The sequence below is a fragment of the Cervus elaphus genome, chromosome 13 (genome assembly GCF_910594005.1).
Source record: "Cervus elaphus chromosome 13, mCerEla1.1, whole genome shotgun sequence".
Taxonomy (NCBI): Eukaryota; Metazoa; Chordata; class Mammalia; order Artiodactyla; family Cervidae; genus Cervus; species Cervus elaphus.
This window is the reverse complement of record NC_057827.1, coordinates 70,922,479-70,935,594: the sequence shown is the minus strand read 5'-3', so window position 1 is coordinate 70,935,594 and position 13,116 is coordinate 70,922,479. Positions and strand designations below refer to the sequence as shown.

Here is a 13,116-nt window from a genome sequence, read left to right as displayed (position 1 = left end):
TTTTCACCGTCATCTGGTTTTGTAACAAACATTATCGCGTGTCGTCTTGGCTGTTGCTTCCCGTCACACGTGGCTGGCTCCCAGGCTGGCAGACTCTGGTGCTCTCTCTGTGGTCACTCTGCACACTTTTTCCAGCGTGGAGGCGTCAGGGAAGCCAGGCTCCTCCTCACGATGGCCGAGGTCTCTGCAGGGCTGTGTGTCCGAACCCAGCTCCGTGAGGCTGATGGAGACTTGGCAGGAACCCCAGAGTGCTGGTCAGAGCGGTCTTCTCAGTTTTACAGAAGGGAGCTGGAAGTCCCTTCACTCACCGCTGGGGTGACGAGAGCTGCTGTGGGCCTCTTCCACTGCCTAGGTATTCTTTATAACCTCAACCCTGTTTATTTCTATTTATTTTCAAATTTGGGGAAAGGAATGGCAACCCGCTCCAGTATTCTTGCCTGGAAAATTCCATGGACAGAGGAGCCTGGGGGGCTACATACAGTCCATGGGGTCACAAAGAGTCAGACACGACTGAGCGACTAACACCTTCCCTTTCATCTTTAAAGGTTTTATAGCAGCTTTATTTAAGCCCTGGTTTGGTAGCTGGTTGGGCTTGCTCTGGTCCGTGTGAGAGCGCTGGCCGCCCACCCCCTGTGCCTCCCAGTCAGGTGACCGGGCGGCACTTCCCCACGAGCCAGCCGGTCTCTCCCAGCTCAGGAAGCCCCCTCCTCACGCAGGTGGATGTGAGGGTGCAGAATCAGGGCCGGACTGGACGTCCGACTAGACGGGGAGTGGAGGCGGGGGCCAGGCTCTGGTGAAGGAGCAGAGCGTGGAGGGGAGCAGGGGAACAGAGATCAGAGTCCGGACGCCAGTGAGAAGCTGCCTGAGGCCCGGCTGGACCCTGGGCCAGCGGGGAAGGGAGGGCCCCCATGAGAACGGGAACACGGCAGCGTCTGAGTTTGAATCTGGGTGTGAGGCAGGAGGCAGATGGGCCCCCTAGGGTAAAGTGATCGGAGACATTCCCTGTGGGTGGGAACGCCAAGACAAGACAAGAATAGCAGGGCAACTAAGGGAGGAGGCGGGGCCCCACCCAGACCACACGCTGCTTCTTCTCCCGTCCTGGAGACCTCCCCGACCACGTGCAGAAAAGGCTCCTTGGAGGCCAAAGGGGAGTCACGTCAAGGATGTTCTACCTAGACGCCCTTTCAGTAAAATCTACCTTGGCTGAGATGCGTGCGTGCACACGGGAGGATCCTGAGATGCAGGGGAAGTGGGCTGGGAGCCAGGCACGCCGAGGTGACTGGCCAAACGAAGAAATGCCACGGGAGTGACTGGAGCTGCCACGGGGGGACCCAGGGGCTGTCCCTCTGAGTCTGCCCCGTGCCTGCCTATCCACGTCCTTTTCCCTCTTAGTAGCTGCTTCACTGCTTCCACCTTTGTGGGAACTCTCCTGTAAGGCCGGGGCCGGGCCCTTGTTACTGACCACCGTCTAGTGACCAGGATCTGGTGCTCTCACCAGTGGGACCCGGCCTCCGTCTCTGGGAGCCCAGGCCCCGCTTCATGCTGCTGCAGGCCACAGGCACCAAGATTGGGGGCGGGGGAGGGGGCAGGACGGCACGTCGGGTTCTCAAGTCTTTAACCAAAGGTCGGGATGTGATGGCACAGCCCGGGCCATCTCTGCTGGCGGGGTCCTGGGAGACCCCAGGTGGACAGTTCCCTCCCTGTGATGGAAGCAGCATGGCAGAAAGCTCTTTCCAGACTCCCACCTACCAGCTGGAAAAAAGGAGATGCAGGTTTCTCAAACACCCAGGCCCCCAGAATCAGTCACCCCTAGATAAGTCTCAGATCTACAGGCAGGTGGGCTGTAGAGTGGCTGAGGGCGCTGAGGTGTGGGTGACAACCCCACCCTTCTGCCGTGTGATTGTGACAAGTGAGACCTGCTGGTCACCGTGTCCCCACTGGGCCTCTGCTGGGGTCTGACACCCGCGTCCATGGAGCTGGCGTCTGAGGCCGCCCCGGCTGTGGCCTCCCTGCCTCGAGAGTGGCCTTGGGGGCACACGGACGCTGGGGTCACTGTGTCTGCGGGCCCCGCTGGCCTTCCCTCCCCAGGCCTCCCCGAGGGCGGGCGGGGCTGCTGCTCAGGGTCCAGCACGGGTCCCCACAGAGCTGGCGATTTAGCAAGAACACAGCTTGTCCGGGCTGTTTCATTTAATAAAATTTTACAAAAGTCAGTGCCGCCTGCTGGGCTCTTTCGTTGGAGGGGTCTCTTCCTTAGCTGATGACAGGCCGCTCACCTGCTGGCAGGCAGGTGTGGCTGCTGCAGGGAGCACGCTTGCTCTGGGGAAACGGCACCCCCACCCCCGCTGCACGCCCAGCCGCGTGAATACCCGGGCCGGGGGCCACTGCAGCAGCAACACACGCAGGGCCTTCCAGGGCCCTGACGGCTGCTCCCAGTGACAGTCCCAGCCGCGTGCCAGGCCAGCCTGGGGTCCGGGCAGCGTGGTTCAGGCACAGGGCCTGGGGTCTCACAGGTGCCCCCAGAGCCACCTTCCTTCTCCCCCACCAGGCTGGGGCGGGGCTCCTGGGGACCCGGGCGCACCCTTCCTGGCGGCTGGCCCTGCTGAGAAACGCACCCCCTCATCAGAGTGTCCACCCTGACGTGGACCACCTCCACGAAACCGTTCTGGTTTCCAGTACCAAACCAGACTGGGAAGACATGGTGAAATCCCGCATCAACACACAAAAGTTCTCCCACTTTAGCAAATGTCACTATTAAACAATGTCAGTTTTAAGTTACGAGGACTGAAAATCTTCTTTTTCCTTGGAATTGTGATGTACTGCCCATTTCCGTGTACGGGGGTCTTCAGGAAGAGGCTGTAGGTGATCAGGCTGCCCTGTCCACCACCTGGCGTCCCCGAGACCTGCCAAGAGAGGAGGGACCGGTCAGGGCGAGCACACGTGCCCTCCGGGACGCCCCGGCCGCTGGCACCTGGCCAGCTCATCTTGGGCCTTCCCACGCGCTGTCAACACGAAGGAGCTCTGGACGAAGCCACAGCTTCTCCCCGAGCGGACAGGTCGGGATGGCGCCTGAGGGTAGCTCTGGCCTGACCGGGTGGGCCTCCTGGTCCTCCTCCCGCCCAGCTGCGGCCCCTGGACGTTCATGTTGGGCCACCACTGTGCTCCGGTCCCCGTTGGGGCTGCCGCGGGAGAAGGGCTGCTGGGGACACTTAGGTCTTGGTGCTGTAAGAGAGCCCAGCCACATGCCTCTGGAAGGTTCTGCCTCCTGCCCCGTGACGTTTCTGCAGAGCAGAGGTCCGGCCCACGGGCTGGACTGCCCCGCCCTCCTCCCTAGCTCCACTCAGGCCCCTCCCCACATGACCCCCTCTCAGCCCCTGTGCATCAGGCCTTGGCCCTGGGGGCGGGATGCCCACCTCCTGGGCAGCGTGGGGTGGGGATCGCAGGTGGACAGGTCCCTCCGGGTGGAGCTCAGGGCTCTAGAGGCGATGGGCTGGTCAGGGCGTCCCCCTCCCAACGCCTGCTCCAAGGGTGGGTGGAGACCCTGTTCCTGGAGAGGCTTTTCCGGGCGAGGGGCTGTGGGATGGAGCCCCTTCCTCCTGCCTGGGCCCCACCGTGCAGTGGAGAGGAGCTGCCGCCCGCCCCCGCGGCACTCCTGGACTCAGAGCCACAGGTGAAGCAGCGTGACTCATGCTCACCTTGGTCTGGATCAGGGCTCTGCAGCGCTGCAGGCGGAAGCCGAGCTCTTCGGGCTCGTGGGGGCCAGGCTCGCCCAGAGTGCGGCCAGGGCTCCCTGAGAGGCTCTGAGAAAGCAAACCAGAGTCAGCCAGAGGGACAGAACGTTAGAGGGTCTTCTCCTCCCAGCTTCCCTTGCCACCTGGGCCTCCGGCACATCTCCCTGTAAAATGGCAACGCGGCTCCGACCTGGGCTCCACGGGGGGCCGCCCCTGTGCACCCTGGCCCTGCGGTGTCCCTCCCGAGGAGCTACACCAGACAGGCAGCCCAAGGAAGCAGCAGCAAGCCGCTGGTGCGCCCGCCCCCTCCCCAGCCCGATGCGGGCCCTGCGGTGCGCTGCGCAGCGCGGCCGGCAAAGTCGTCATGTGGTCTGGCGGCCTCCGGGAACCCCTCTCTACCCAGGTCAGCCCACCTTCTGAGCAGCGTCTACTCCAAGAACAGGAAGGAAGTTTTCCCGACTGCGGGACTCGCTCCAGACGCATCGGGAGATCGTCGCGGTCCTGGTGTTGTGAAGAGCCCTCCAGAGTTTTCTAGATTCAGAACTGGAAAAGAGCTGCCCTAATTACAGGGCAAGCTGGAAGGCCTTCAGAAGGGAGGCACAGAGGGCATCTGACCCTCCAGCATTCTGAACGCAGAGCCCCGGCTTTTGTTTCTTTGTTCATTTGCTCAAGCATCTACTCAACCAACACTGCTCCCTCCTCCCGGCTTTGTCTCCACAGAGCTCATCCCTGGCCTGAATGACTGATTCCACCACCGTGTGTCTCCTCCTAGGGCAGAAGCTCCAGGGGGCTAGATATACTCTGCCATCTTGCTCCCGGACGATCTCAGGTGCCTGGAACCAGGCCAGGTGCCAGAGAGATGCCCACAGACAGAGAAGCAGATGCCAGAGTGGGTGCTGGGGCCCCGCCCGGTGGACCGGCCCGGCCTCCGGGAGCGAAGGCCTCCGGGAGCGAAGGCCTCCGGGAGGGAGGGCACGGCTGGTCCCCAAACAGCTCCAGGGTGAAAGCGCCAAGCCGAGCCAGGTCCCGACCCCCAGGCCCACCTGTGCGTACAGGTGCCCCGGGCTCACGCCCCCTGCCTGCGGGCCTGGACCACAACCTGGGGAAGCAGTGTGCCCTAGGCGCGCTTCAGCCCTGGTCCCCGGGCCTCTGCTGGTCGGGGAGAGTGCTCTGGGCAGGCTGGCTCAGACCCCTGCCAGGGCCCAGGAGGGCCCGCCTGCAGCGCTGTCTGCAGTATCAGCCTGTGAGGCGGGTTTAGGTCCCAGAGGAGCTGGCTCCCAGCCACCTCTGCCGTCCCTCTGGGGCCTGGGCCCACCTCACCGTTCACTTGAGCTAGTATGGTTTTCTGCTAAGGCCGTCTGACGAAATGGCCATCGGCAGACAAGCACCTCTGTGACCTGTGATCCCAGGGACTTGGCCCTGGGAGTAGCAGCCCTGAGGTGGACTGAGAACCTCTTCAGGAACTGGGGGGTCACTCGCTCCCGTCCCCCAGGAGCCCGAGCCCGCCATGCCAGCCCCCTGGGTCCTCCGGAACCCGCCACGCTCCCACCCAGACCCGAGGAGCTGGCCCTCCCCGGCCCACTCTGCTCCGGACCTGCTGGAGGGGCCCCGAGGCGGGGCTGGTCAGGCCTGTTCAGAGGACGGGCGGCACCCGTGCCAGCCGCCCTTCGACCCTTTGACCTCAGGTGGTGGGACCTCGGGAGGCTCAGTGTTCTCCACAGAGGTCGAAGCAGACCTCATGACCCCAAGACCACCAGCTCAGCCTGCCGGACGACATGTGAGTACCGACTTCAGTTCATTACCACAGTTTATGCACGGATTCAAGGCCAGAGTTTTCTTCATTCCTTGTTTCTAAGAAGTGGTCTAAGGTGGAGATGCCCTCCGGGGCCTGTGGGACTGGTACTTCTTGAAAAGCAGACCTGAAAACATCCTCACAGCTGACAATGGGCTGAAAAAGAAGAAAAACACACCAAAGCTAGGAAACATACACACATCATGTCACCTTATTCCAAATATGTAATTTTGGTACAAATGAAATTTGTAAATGATTATATATCGTTGCTGCTACTGAATCATGACATATTTGTTCCTAAAAATCATTGCACTGTGAGTCGTGCCATGGAAATGGGTGTGTGGGAAAGTGTGATCATGGCACAACAGTCATAAACGTCATCAGTGACACACAGAAAAAAGACGTACCCAGTGAAAATGCGAGTGCTGTTTTGCACGTGTGAATTGGTTGAGAAATCTGTCCCCACTGCAGTAAAAATGGCACTTCCCGGAAGAGAGGTTTGTGGGTTGTGAGAAGTGTGAAGTACTGGAAGGTGAGCTGTCTGAGGTCGGGGGTTAGGTGGGGGAGCCCCCAGGGGCGGGGGATGCGTGTGGCAGACCGAGGTGGCTGGGAGAGGTGGGCATGTGTGTGGTGTATATTCACGTGGGCCTCAGCTCAGCAGGTGTGGTTTTCTGCATTCACCCCGTGTTTCCGGCGAAGTTCACATTACGCTCAAATTGTTCCCCGATACAGTAACTGCACTGGAAGACAGTCCTGTCTTCAAAACAAGCGTTAGAGCAGAGGTAACTGAATGGGGAGTGGATCTTGTCAGAGGGCCAGGGAAACACTGCCGGGTTTAGAAAGCAAACGGTCCACCCTAGAACCAGCGGACCTTTTCCTCTCCTCCCTTCTGTGTTTCGCTTTTGGTGTTAGGGGTAAATCACGAGGCAAGAGACAGCAGAGAGAGAGACGGGTGAGAGGCAGTCACAGTGAAGGGAGACGCTGGTGGTCAGGGCAGGACTGGAGGGATGAGGGGCGCGTGATGGGCTCTCCAGGCCGCCTCCAGCACCCCGTCACTAACACACACTGACATGTGATCCGGCAAGGTTTTCTAAGTAAGGAGATTATGGACTCAAACAAAATGCTCTTCCCCCACATGCCCAGAACTGGGCCCAGGAAAACACAGCCCAGTTGATGGAGAGTAGGCAGACAGGAAGGTGAAGGGAACAGAAAGCAGGAGGGGGCCAGGATGAAGGCCCAGAGACAAGTGGACCCCCTCCCTGACCAGTCCCCCACCACAGGGTAGGAAACACTTCCTATGCAACATGGCCAAGACTTTAGAAATACCTCAGAAGGGGTGATGGCGCCGGTTCCTGTCACTCCACCCTGGTGAGGCTGGCTAGAACAGTGCTCCTTTTGGGCAGAAGCTGTTCTCCACGGCTGAGAGGCTGAGGGCCTCTCCCGGAGCTCAAAGGACTTAGAGAATTGTTCAGAGCTGGCTGAGGATTCTCGAAAGCCTTCAAACTCCCCCCAGGCGCCGCTGTGTTCCCCAGGGTCTGGACCCCTGGCGGTGCTGGTAGACAAGCCCTCGAAGCTGTCCCCAGAGATCCTGGCTTCCCCATCCAGCGGGGGAAGGGTGGAGTGGGGCCTCGCCCACTCCACAGCGTCACCGCTCTGCCTCCCAGGTGCACCGAGGTCTTTAGAAACCTGGTGGAGGGAACCCCCGCCTGCTTGCTCTGGGAGGTCACTCAGAAAGGCGCAGACAGGGAGCCCCTGGCCAGGTGTGCCCCTCAGCTCCCGCTGGTCTTGCATGTTGGTGCCCCCGGCCCGCACAGACGCGATGGGAAGATGCTCAGGAGACATCCATACTGCTGTGAGAGAGCAGCTCCAAGTAGACAGCGCTGGAGGGGGTCACCTGCTCGCCCACGGCCCAGCAGCTGCCCACGGCTTCCTCAGGAGTACAGATGGCCTGGTGTGAGTCCACTGTCGCTGTGGAAGGGACACAGACTGCCTGGTCACCCAGGAAAAGTGACCGGAGCCGCTGCCCGGTTTCCTCCTCCGCGCGCCTGGGCGACCGGTCCAGCACAGGGGCGTGTCCTAAAGACCAGACAGGTCCTGGGGGTCAGCACAGCCTGGCAGGGTGGGCGGGCTGCGGGGTCCCGCCTCGGTCGCCGTGGGCAAGGGTCTGCGAGGCCCAATCTGCCAGAGGAGGGGAGAGTCGGGGCGCCCGCGGCAAGGCAGGGCCCAGAGGGCCCCGAGAGTTGGGCCGGGGGCTCGGGTAGTTCCCTCTCCGGGAGGGGAGCGGAGATCCGAGGCGGCCGCTGAGGACCCCGATCGGGTCTGGCCTAGGGCTCCTGAGGGGCGGACTCAGGGCGCTGGAGCCCCGGCCCGCACCCACCTCGGCTGCCTCGCCGCCTCCGCCCGCCGGCGCAGCAGGGATGCCGGGTGTCGCTAGGCCGGCGCCGGACCGTTGCCCGGCAACGACGCGCGCCTGTCCCGCTTCCGGCGTCTGCCGCCCTGACGTCAGCGCGCCGGCGCCGCGCGGGCGTGGCAACGCCAGGCCCCGCCCCTGCACCGGCGGAGCCAGGCTCCGCCCCCTGAGCGGGCCCGCCCTGCGTGGGCCCCGTCACCTTGCGCCAGTCGGCCGCCGAGTGAAGGGTCTCTCCTTCGGTTAGATACGTCCCTCGCTCAGCCGCCCCCTTGCAGCTGCCCCGCGCGGCCGGGAGGAGCAGGCGCCCGCTGCCCGCACCGGCAGTCCTCCCAAGCCGGCTGCCCTCCGCTGCCCCTCGCTCCGCGGCCCCGCCGCAGCGGGGGTGTCTAGCTGTGTGATGCCCAATCTGGAACCCCAGGGTCCCAGCGTGGTCACCAGCCAGCCCCAAGGCAGAGCAGGGCCAGCCTGGGCCATGGGCCATCAGACCCTCCTGCCACCGCTGGCCCAAGGGCAAGGTGGGCATTAACGGCCAGCCTCACCCTCCTGCCAGCTCCCCCCCAGGCATTCTGGGCCCTTCTCCATCTTACCCAGTCTCATGAAGTCAGCCCTCCGCAGACTCGACCATCATGCCCCCGCGGAAGCCCTGATCCACGCCCTGTCTCCTGGTCTACTTCCATGCTCAGATTTCTCCACCCTGTGACCTAGGGATCTCCCTGGGCCCTGTCCAGTTTGCATGAATCACTGGTTCTCTCCCTGGTCCTTCTCAGCCAAGCTACAGAAAATTTCAATTTTGAAAATGGCTAGATGAGATCATTCTCTGAACCCTGGACCTTGACTGTCTGCCCCTCCCCTGCTTCCTGAGGGGCATGGTGGCCAGAGATGCAGTGTTGGAGCGATGCAGGCAGACTGCCCAGTGCTGGGCAGTCACCGGGTTGAGCTGCAGGAAGGTGACCAGACAGCAGCCCTCTCCTGTCCCGACAGCACCCAGGGCGAGCTGTCCCCTGTTGTTCACCCACTGCTAGGACACCCTCATCCACTGTCCATGCCGTCTGCACAGTCCAGGAGCTGGAAAGGTGTAGGAGGAGTGTCGGCCTCCTGTCAGCTGAGGAAGCTGATGCCCAGGCACAAAAGCCCGAGTAGGAAGTTTTGTTGGGGCGGAACCAGCTCTTCTGACCCTCAGCAATTCCCCATGTGAAGAGTGAGGATGGCCCTGTGACCCAGGCATGACACGGGGCCAAGGGTGGGTTGTCCTGCATTATGTGGTGTGGTAGGTGAATAATGAATGCCTCCAGGAGGAGCCCTTCCTGATCCCCAGAACCTGCGAGTATGACCCCTTACAAAGCACAAGGAACCTTTGTTCTTTAGTTGCTAAGTTGTGTCTGACTCTGCGACCCTGTGGACTGTTGCCCGTCAGGCTCCTCTGTCTATGGGATTTCCCCAGGCAAGAATACTGGAGTGGGTTGCCATTTCCTTCTCCAGGGGATCTTCCCGACCCAGGGATCGAACCCGAGTCTCCTGCATTGGCAGGTAGGTTCTTGACCGTTGAGTCACCAGGGAAGCCCCAGAAGGAATTTTACAGACATGATTATGTTACGCCTCTCGCGATGGCGAGACGGTCCTCAGTTACATCGTTGTAATGGACAAGGGTCCTTACAAGAGGGAGGGAGGACGGTCAGAGTCTGAAAGAGAAGGTGGAAAGATGGAAGCAAAGGTCAGAGTGATGCAGGCCTATGAACCAAGGAATGCAGATGGCCTTTGGAGCTGAAAAAGGCCAGGACATGGATCTGCCCCAGAACAGACCTCTAGATGGAACGCAAGTCTGCCGACACTTGAAACTGTAGGGAATAAACGAGAGTTGGTGTAAGCCACTACACATGTGTAAGTTTATTTGTTACAGCAGCCACAGGAAGCTCACACACCTGGCTGACCCCCGCCTGTCCTGCTCAGGAGGTGCTGTGTTGGGGGAGCCCAGGCTCAGACAGGCAGTAGGCATGACCTTGACACTGGTGCCTGGCCCTGGATGCAGGAGTGGGTGGGGGAAGCCCAAGTAGCTGACAGGTGGCCCCCGACTCCTCAGGCCAGCATCTGGGGCTCTGGACACGACCTGGGGCAGGAGCTGAGGGCCAGCCCTCCAGATGGGCGGGCAGGGCAGGGCAGGCAGCTGTTGAAGTTTAAATGGCTTTGTACGCTGGAGGACACTGGTCAGAGGGGCCCGGTCCCCATGAAAGTGGGAGTAATGGGGGACAGAAGCCAGGACGCCCGACGGTGCTGTGGAGGCTGGATGCCGTGTGCAGGAGAAAGCCCACACGGGCTCCTCGCTGCGTCCCTAAGCCCCAGCCCTGTTGAATGGTGCAGACTGGGGTGGGGGGCGCTTCTCTTCTTCCATTGCCCAGCCAAGCCTCCCCCAACCCAGCCTCAGGAAGAAGGGGCCAGACTCTACTCCGCCTGGAGCCCCACAGGATCCTAGCTCTCTGAGCATCACCTGATTAGCCATGGGCTTTCTTGCTCCAGGAAGCACCCTGAGTCCTTGGGGTCAGTCGAGGAGAACACCCCTCCCCTGGGCTGGAGCAGGCACTCAGCCTGCAGTTAGAGACCCGGAGCCCTCCCTGACCTCCTCTGTGCAAGGACTGGGTGGGAGGGCAGACGGCGGTGGAGGAAGTCCCAGGGCCCACACCATGCAGTTGTGCCCCTCCAGCTGGGCTGGGGCAGGGACACCGGCAGAGCTATTTTTGATTATGCTGCTGCGGCGGCTGCAAGGAGACATCAATCACTGATGCTCTGGACATCCCTGCCTGCCTGGAGAGGCACAGAGAGCAGCCAGCCAGGCGGTGGGGCAGGCTGCGGGCTCTGCTGAGGACCTGGGGCCCGGGGGCTCTGGCTGGCAGCCCTGGCTCCTCACCCTCAGCCCCACCAGCACCCTGCCTAGCCAGCCCCAGTACCGCGGGACCCAGTCTGAGACCAGCGGCCCAGGGCTAGGGGTGTGGCCCCAGTTCCCTGGCACGGTGGTCCTTGGGAGGAGGTGAGCTTGTGAGTGCCACACAACGGCCACCGCCAGCCCCTGTAGGGCGACCCTCAGAAGTGGTGCGGGGCCTCATGAGTGCCGGCACAGCTGCGGGTCGGCCTATATTGCCACGCTCTGGGAGGAGGGGCAGTTATTCCTGAGGCATGCCCAGCTGCTGTGGCCTTCCCTGGCGGGGCGTCTGTGCCCAGAGGGGCACCGCAGGACAGGGCTGGAGCGTAGCCTGACGGCGGGAGCTCCTGGCTGCTGGGGCTCCACGGCAGGGACCTGACCAAGCTGCGGCCGGGCTGTAGGGAGGGCAGGAGTGGGGCTCGGGTGGGCCTCATAGGTCCCACCTGTCCGGGTCTGTGGCCCAGGGGCGAGGTTGGGGCACCCAAGGCCTCCACAGGTGGGTGGAGGGCAGGTGGGAGGAGGCAGGGCCCAGCCTGACTGCCCGGGGCCAACTTGGGGGACATCTCCCTCTACGCAGCTGCAAGCCGCCCCCTGTGGGGTCCACTGCCCGAGGGGCCACACCCTTCCAGAAGTGAAATGGGCCTGCAGGGACCATGGTGGTACATGGCGATGAGCACAGCAGGTGATGCCAGCCCTCTGCCTCAGAGCAGGCAGCAGAGCGGGGGCAGCCCCTTGGGCTGGGGGCCCCTGCCTACCCTCATCCTGAATCTGGGACCCTGAGCCAGTACTCAGCCGCCTCCCTGGCTGCAGAGCCAGCCTGGCCCCAGCAGGACAATGTACGCCCGCTCAGCCCTCACCAAGGCCAAGGACAGAAGAGGTTCCAGGGAGGGTCCCTGCTCCAGCTTCCTCCAGGCCCTGGCCAGCCAGGATTCCCAGTCAGTTCAGTCGCTTCAGTTGTGTCTGACTCTGTGACCCCATGGACAGCAGGACGCCAGGCCTCCCTGTCCATCACCAACTCCCGGAGCTTGCTCAAACTCGTGTCGGTGATGCCATCCAACCATCTCATCCTCGTCGTCCCCTTCTCTTCCTGCCTTCAATCTTTCCCAGCATCAGGATCTTTTCCAATGAGTTGGTTCTTCACATCAGGTGGCCAAAGTATTGGAGCTTCAGCTTCAGCATCAGTCCTTCCAGTGAATATTCAGGATTCCCAGGGGGCACCCAATTGCACAGGGACTTCGGTGCCCGCCTCCGCTCTCCTTCAGTGGCCACATGAGATCCCCTCCTCCTGGCCTCTGCTGATGTGGGGGACCCCCTGGCCTCCCCACCCTAGGCTCCAACCTCCCCCTCCCCCCACAGCCCTGTGTGCGGCATGCTGGACCATCATGATGTGTCACAGGGAGTGGGGCCACTGCAGCTGGACGGGGTCCCAGGATCGTGACTTATCCGAGGGGCAGGGGGACAGAGAGCTCACGTGGGCTGCAGATGGCTGCTTGTTCCCAGGCCCCAAAGGCCAGACTCAAACGTACAGAGGACAGGCAGGCTGAGACCCCCGACAGGCCCAAGCAGGTGCCAAACACACCCAGGAACACAGACAGCTCTCTCCCTGTGCCCACGAGTGACTGATTCCCAGCTGGACACAGCAGGGCAGGGTCTCTGGCCCCCGGGGAGTGCTGCTGGCCCGGGAGAAGACAGCAGGGCAGGAGGGGTGCGGCCCAAGCCCCCGCGTCCCCACCTGAAGGACACATCAGTGCCCCATCGTGCCACAGGCTCAAGAGGCTGGAAGCTGCCAAGGCCTCTTCCCGGCAATGATGAGCGTGTCCACCTGACCCACTGCTGGAAGGCTGCCCGGCTGCAGCCCGGCTAGCGGGAATGCCAGGCATGAGTCATCCCATGAGGCATCTCACCTGGGCCCGGCGGGCTGTGTGCCCCCCGGGCGAGCCCAGAAGTGCCTCGTGCGGTCTGTGTGTGCATGCCCCTGTGTGTGTCTGCTCCTGTTGTCCCCAGCACGGGGACCCAAGTGTGTGCATGCCTTTGAGGGCACTCCCAAGGATGTGTGTGTGGGGGGGGGCGGGGGTGGGGGGTGGGGGGAGTGCCCGTCTTGGAGTGCATGAGGAGAGATCCAAGTGGACCTGTGTCTGGGTACCACTGTGAGTGTGTGTTATCTCACCTACAAGGATCTGTGTGTGTGGCATGTGTGTGTCTATGCGTGTTTGTGTGTCTGTGTCATGTCTGTGTGTCTGTGCGGTTGGGCCTCCCGTTTCAGCCTGGCCTCTTT

General features: G+C 62.2%; 1 protein-coding gene across 4 annotated transcripts; it reads right to left on the bottom strand.

Moving 5' to 3' along the window:
- Positions 1-2,172: 2,172 nt before the first annotated feature.
- Positions 2,173-8,732, bottom strand: CLBA1 (clathrin binding box of aftiphilin containing 1). Of its 4 annotated transcripts, none has more exons than XM_043922058.1 (6): positions 8,518-8,732; positions 6,847-7,596; positions 5,531-5,676; positions 4,142-4,271; positions 3,693-3,797; positions 2,173-2,900 (listed from the first exon to the last, which is right to left on the bottom strand). In XM_043922058.1, the coding sequence occupies exons 2-6, from the start codon at positions 7,360-7,362 to the stop codon at positions 2,736-2,738; spliced, it is 1,062 nt and encodes a 353-aa protein (XP_043777993.1). In that variant the 5' UTR covers positions 7,363-7,596; positions 8,518-8,732; the 3' UTR covers positions 2,173-2,735. The 4 variants fall into 4 exon arrangements, with proteins under 4 accessions (XP_043777993.1, XP_043777994.1, XP_043777992.1 ...); XM_043922059.1 differs by having other exon boundaries at positions 6,847-7,488; XM_043922057.1 differs by lacking the exon at positions 8,518-8,732 and adding an exon at positions 7,898-8,005 and having other exon boundaries at positions 6,847-7,488.
- Positions 8,733-13,116: the final 4,384 nt, after the last annotated feature.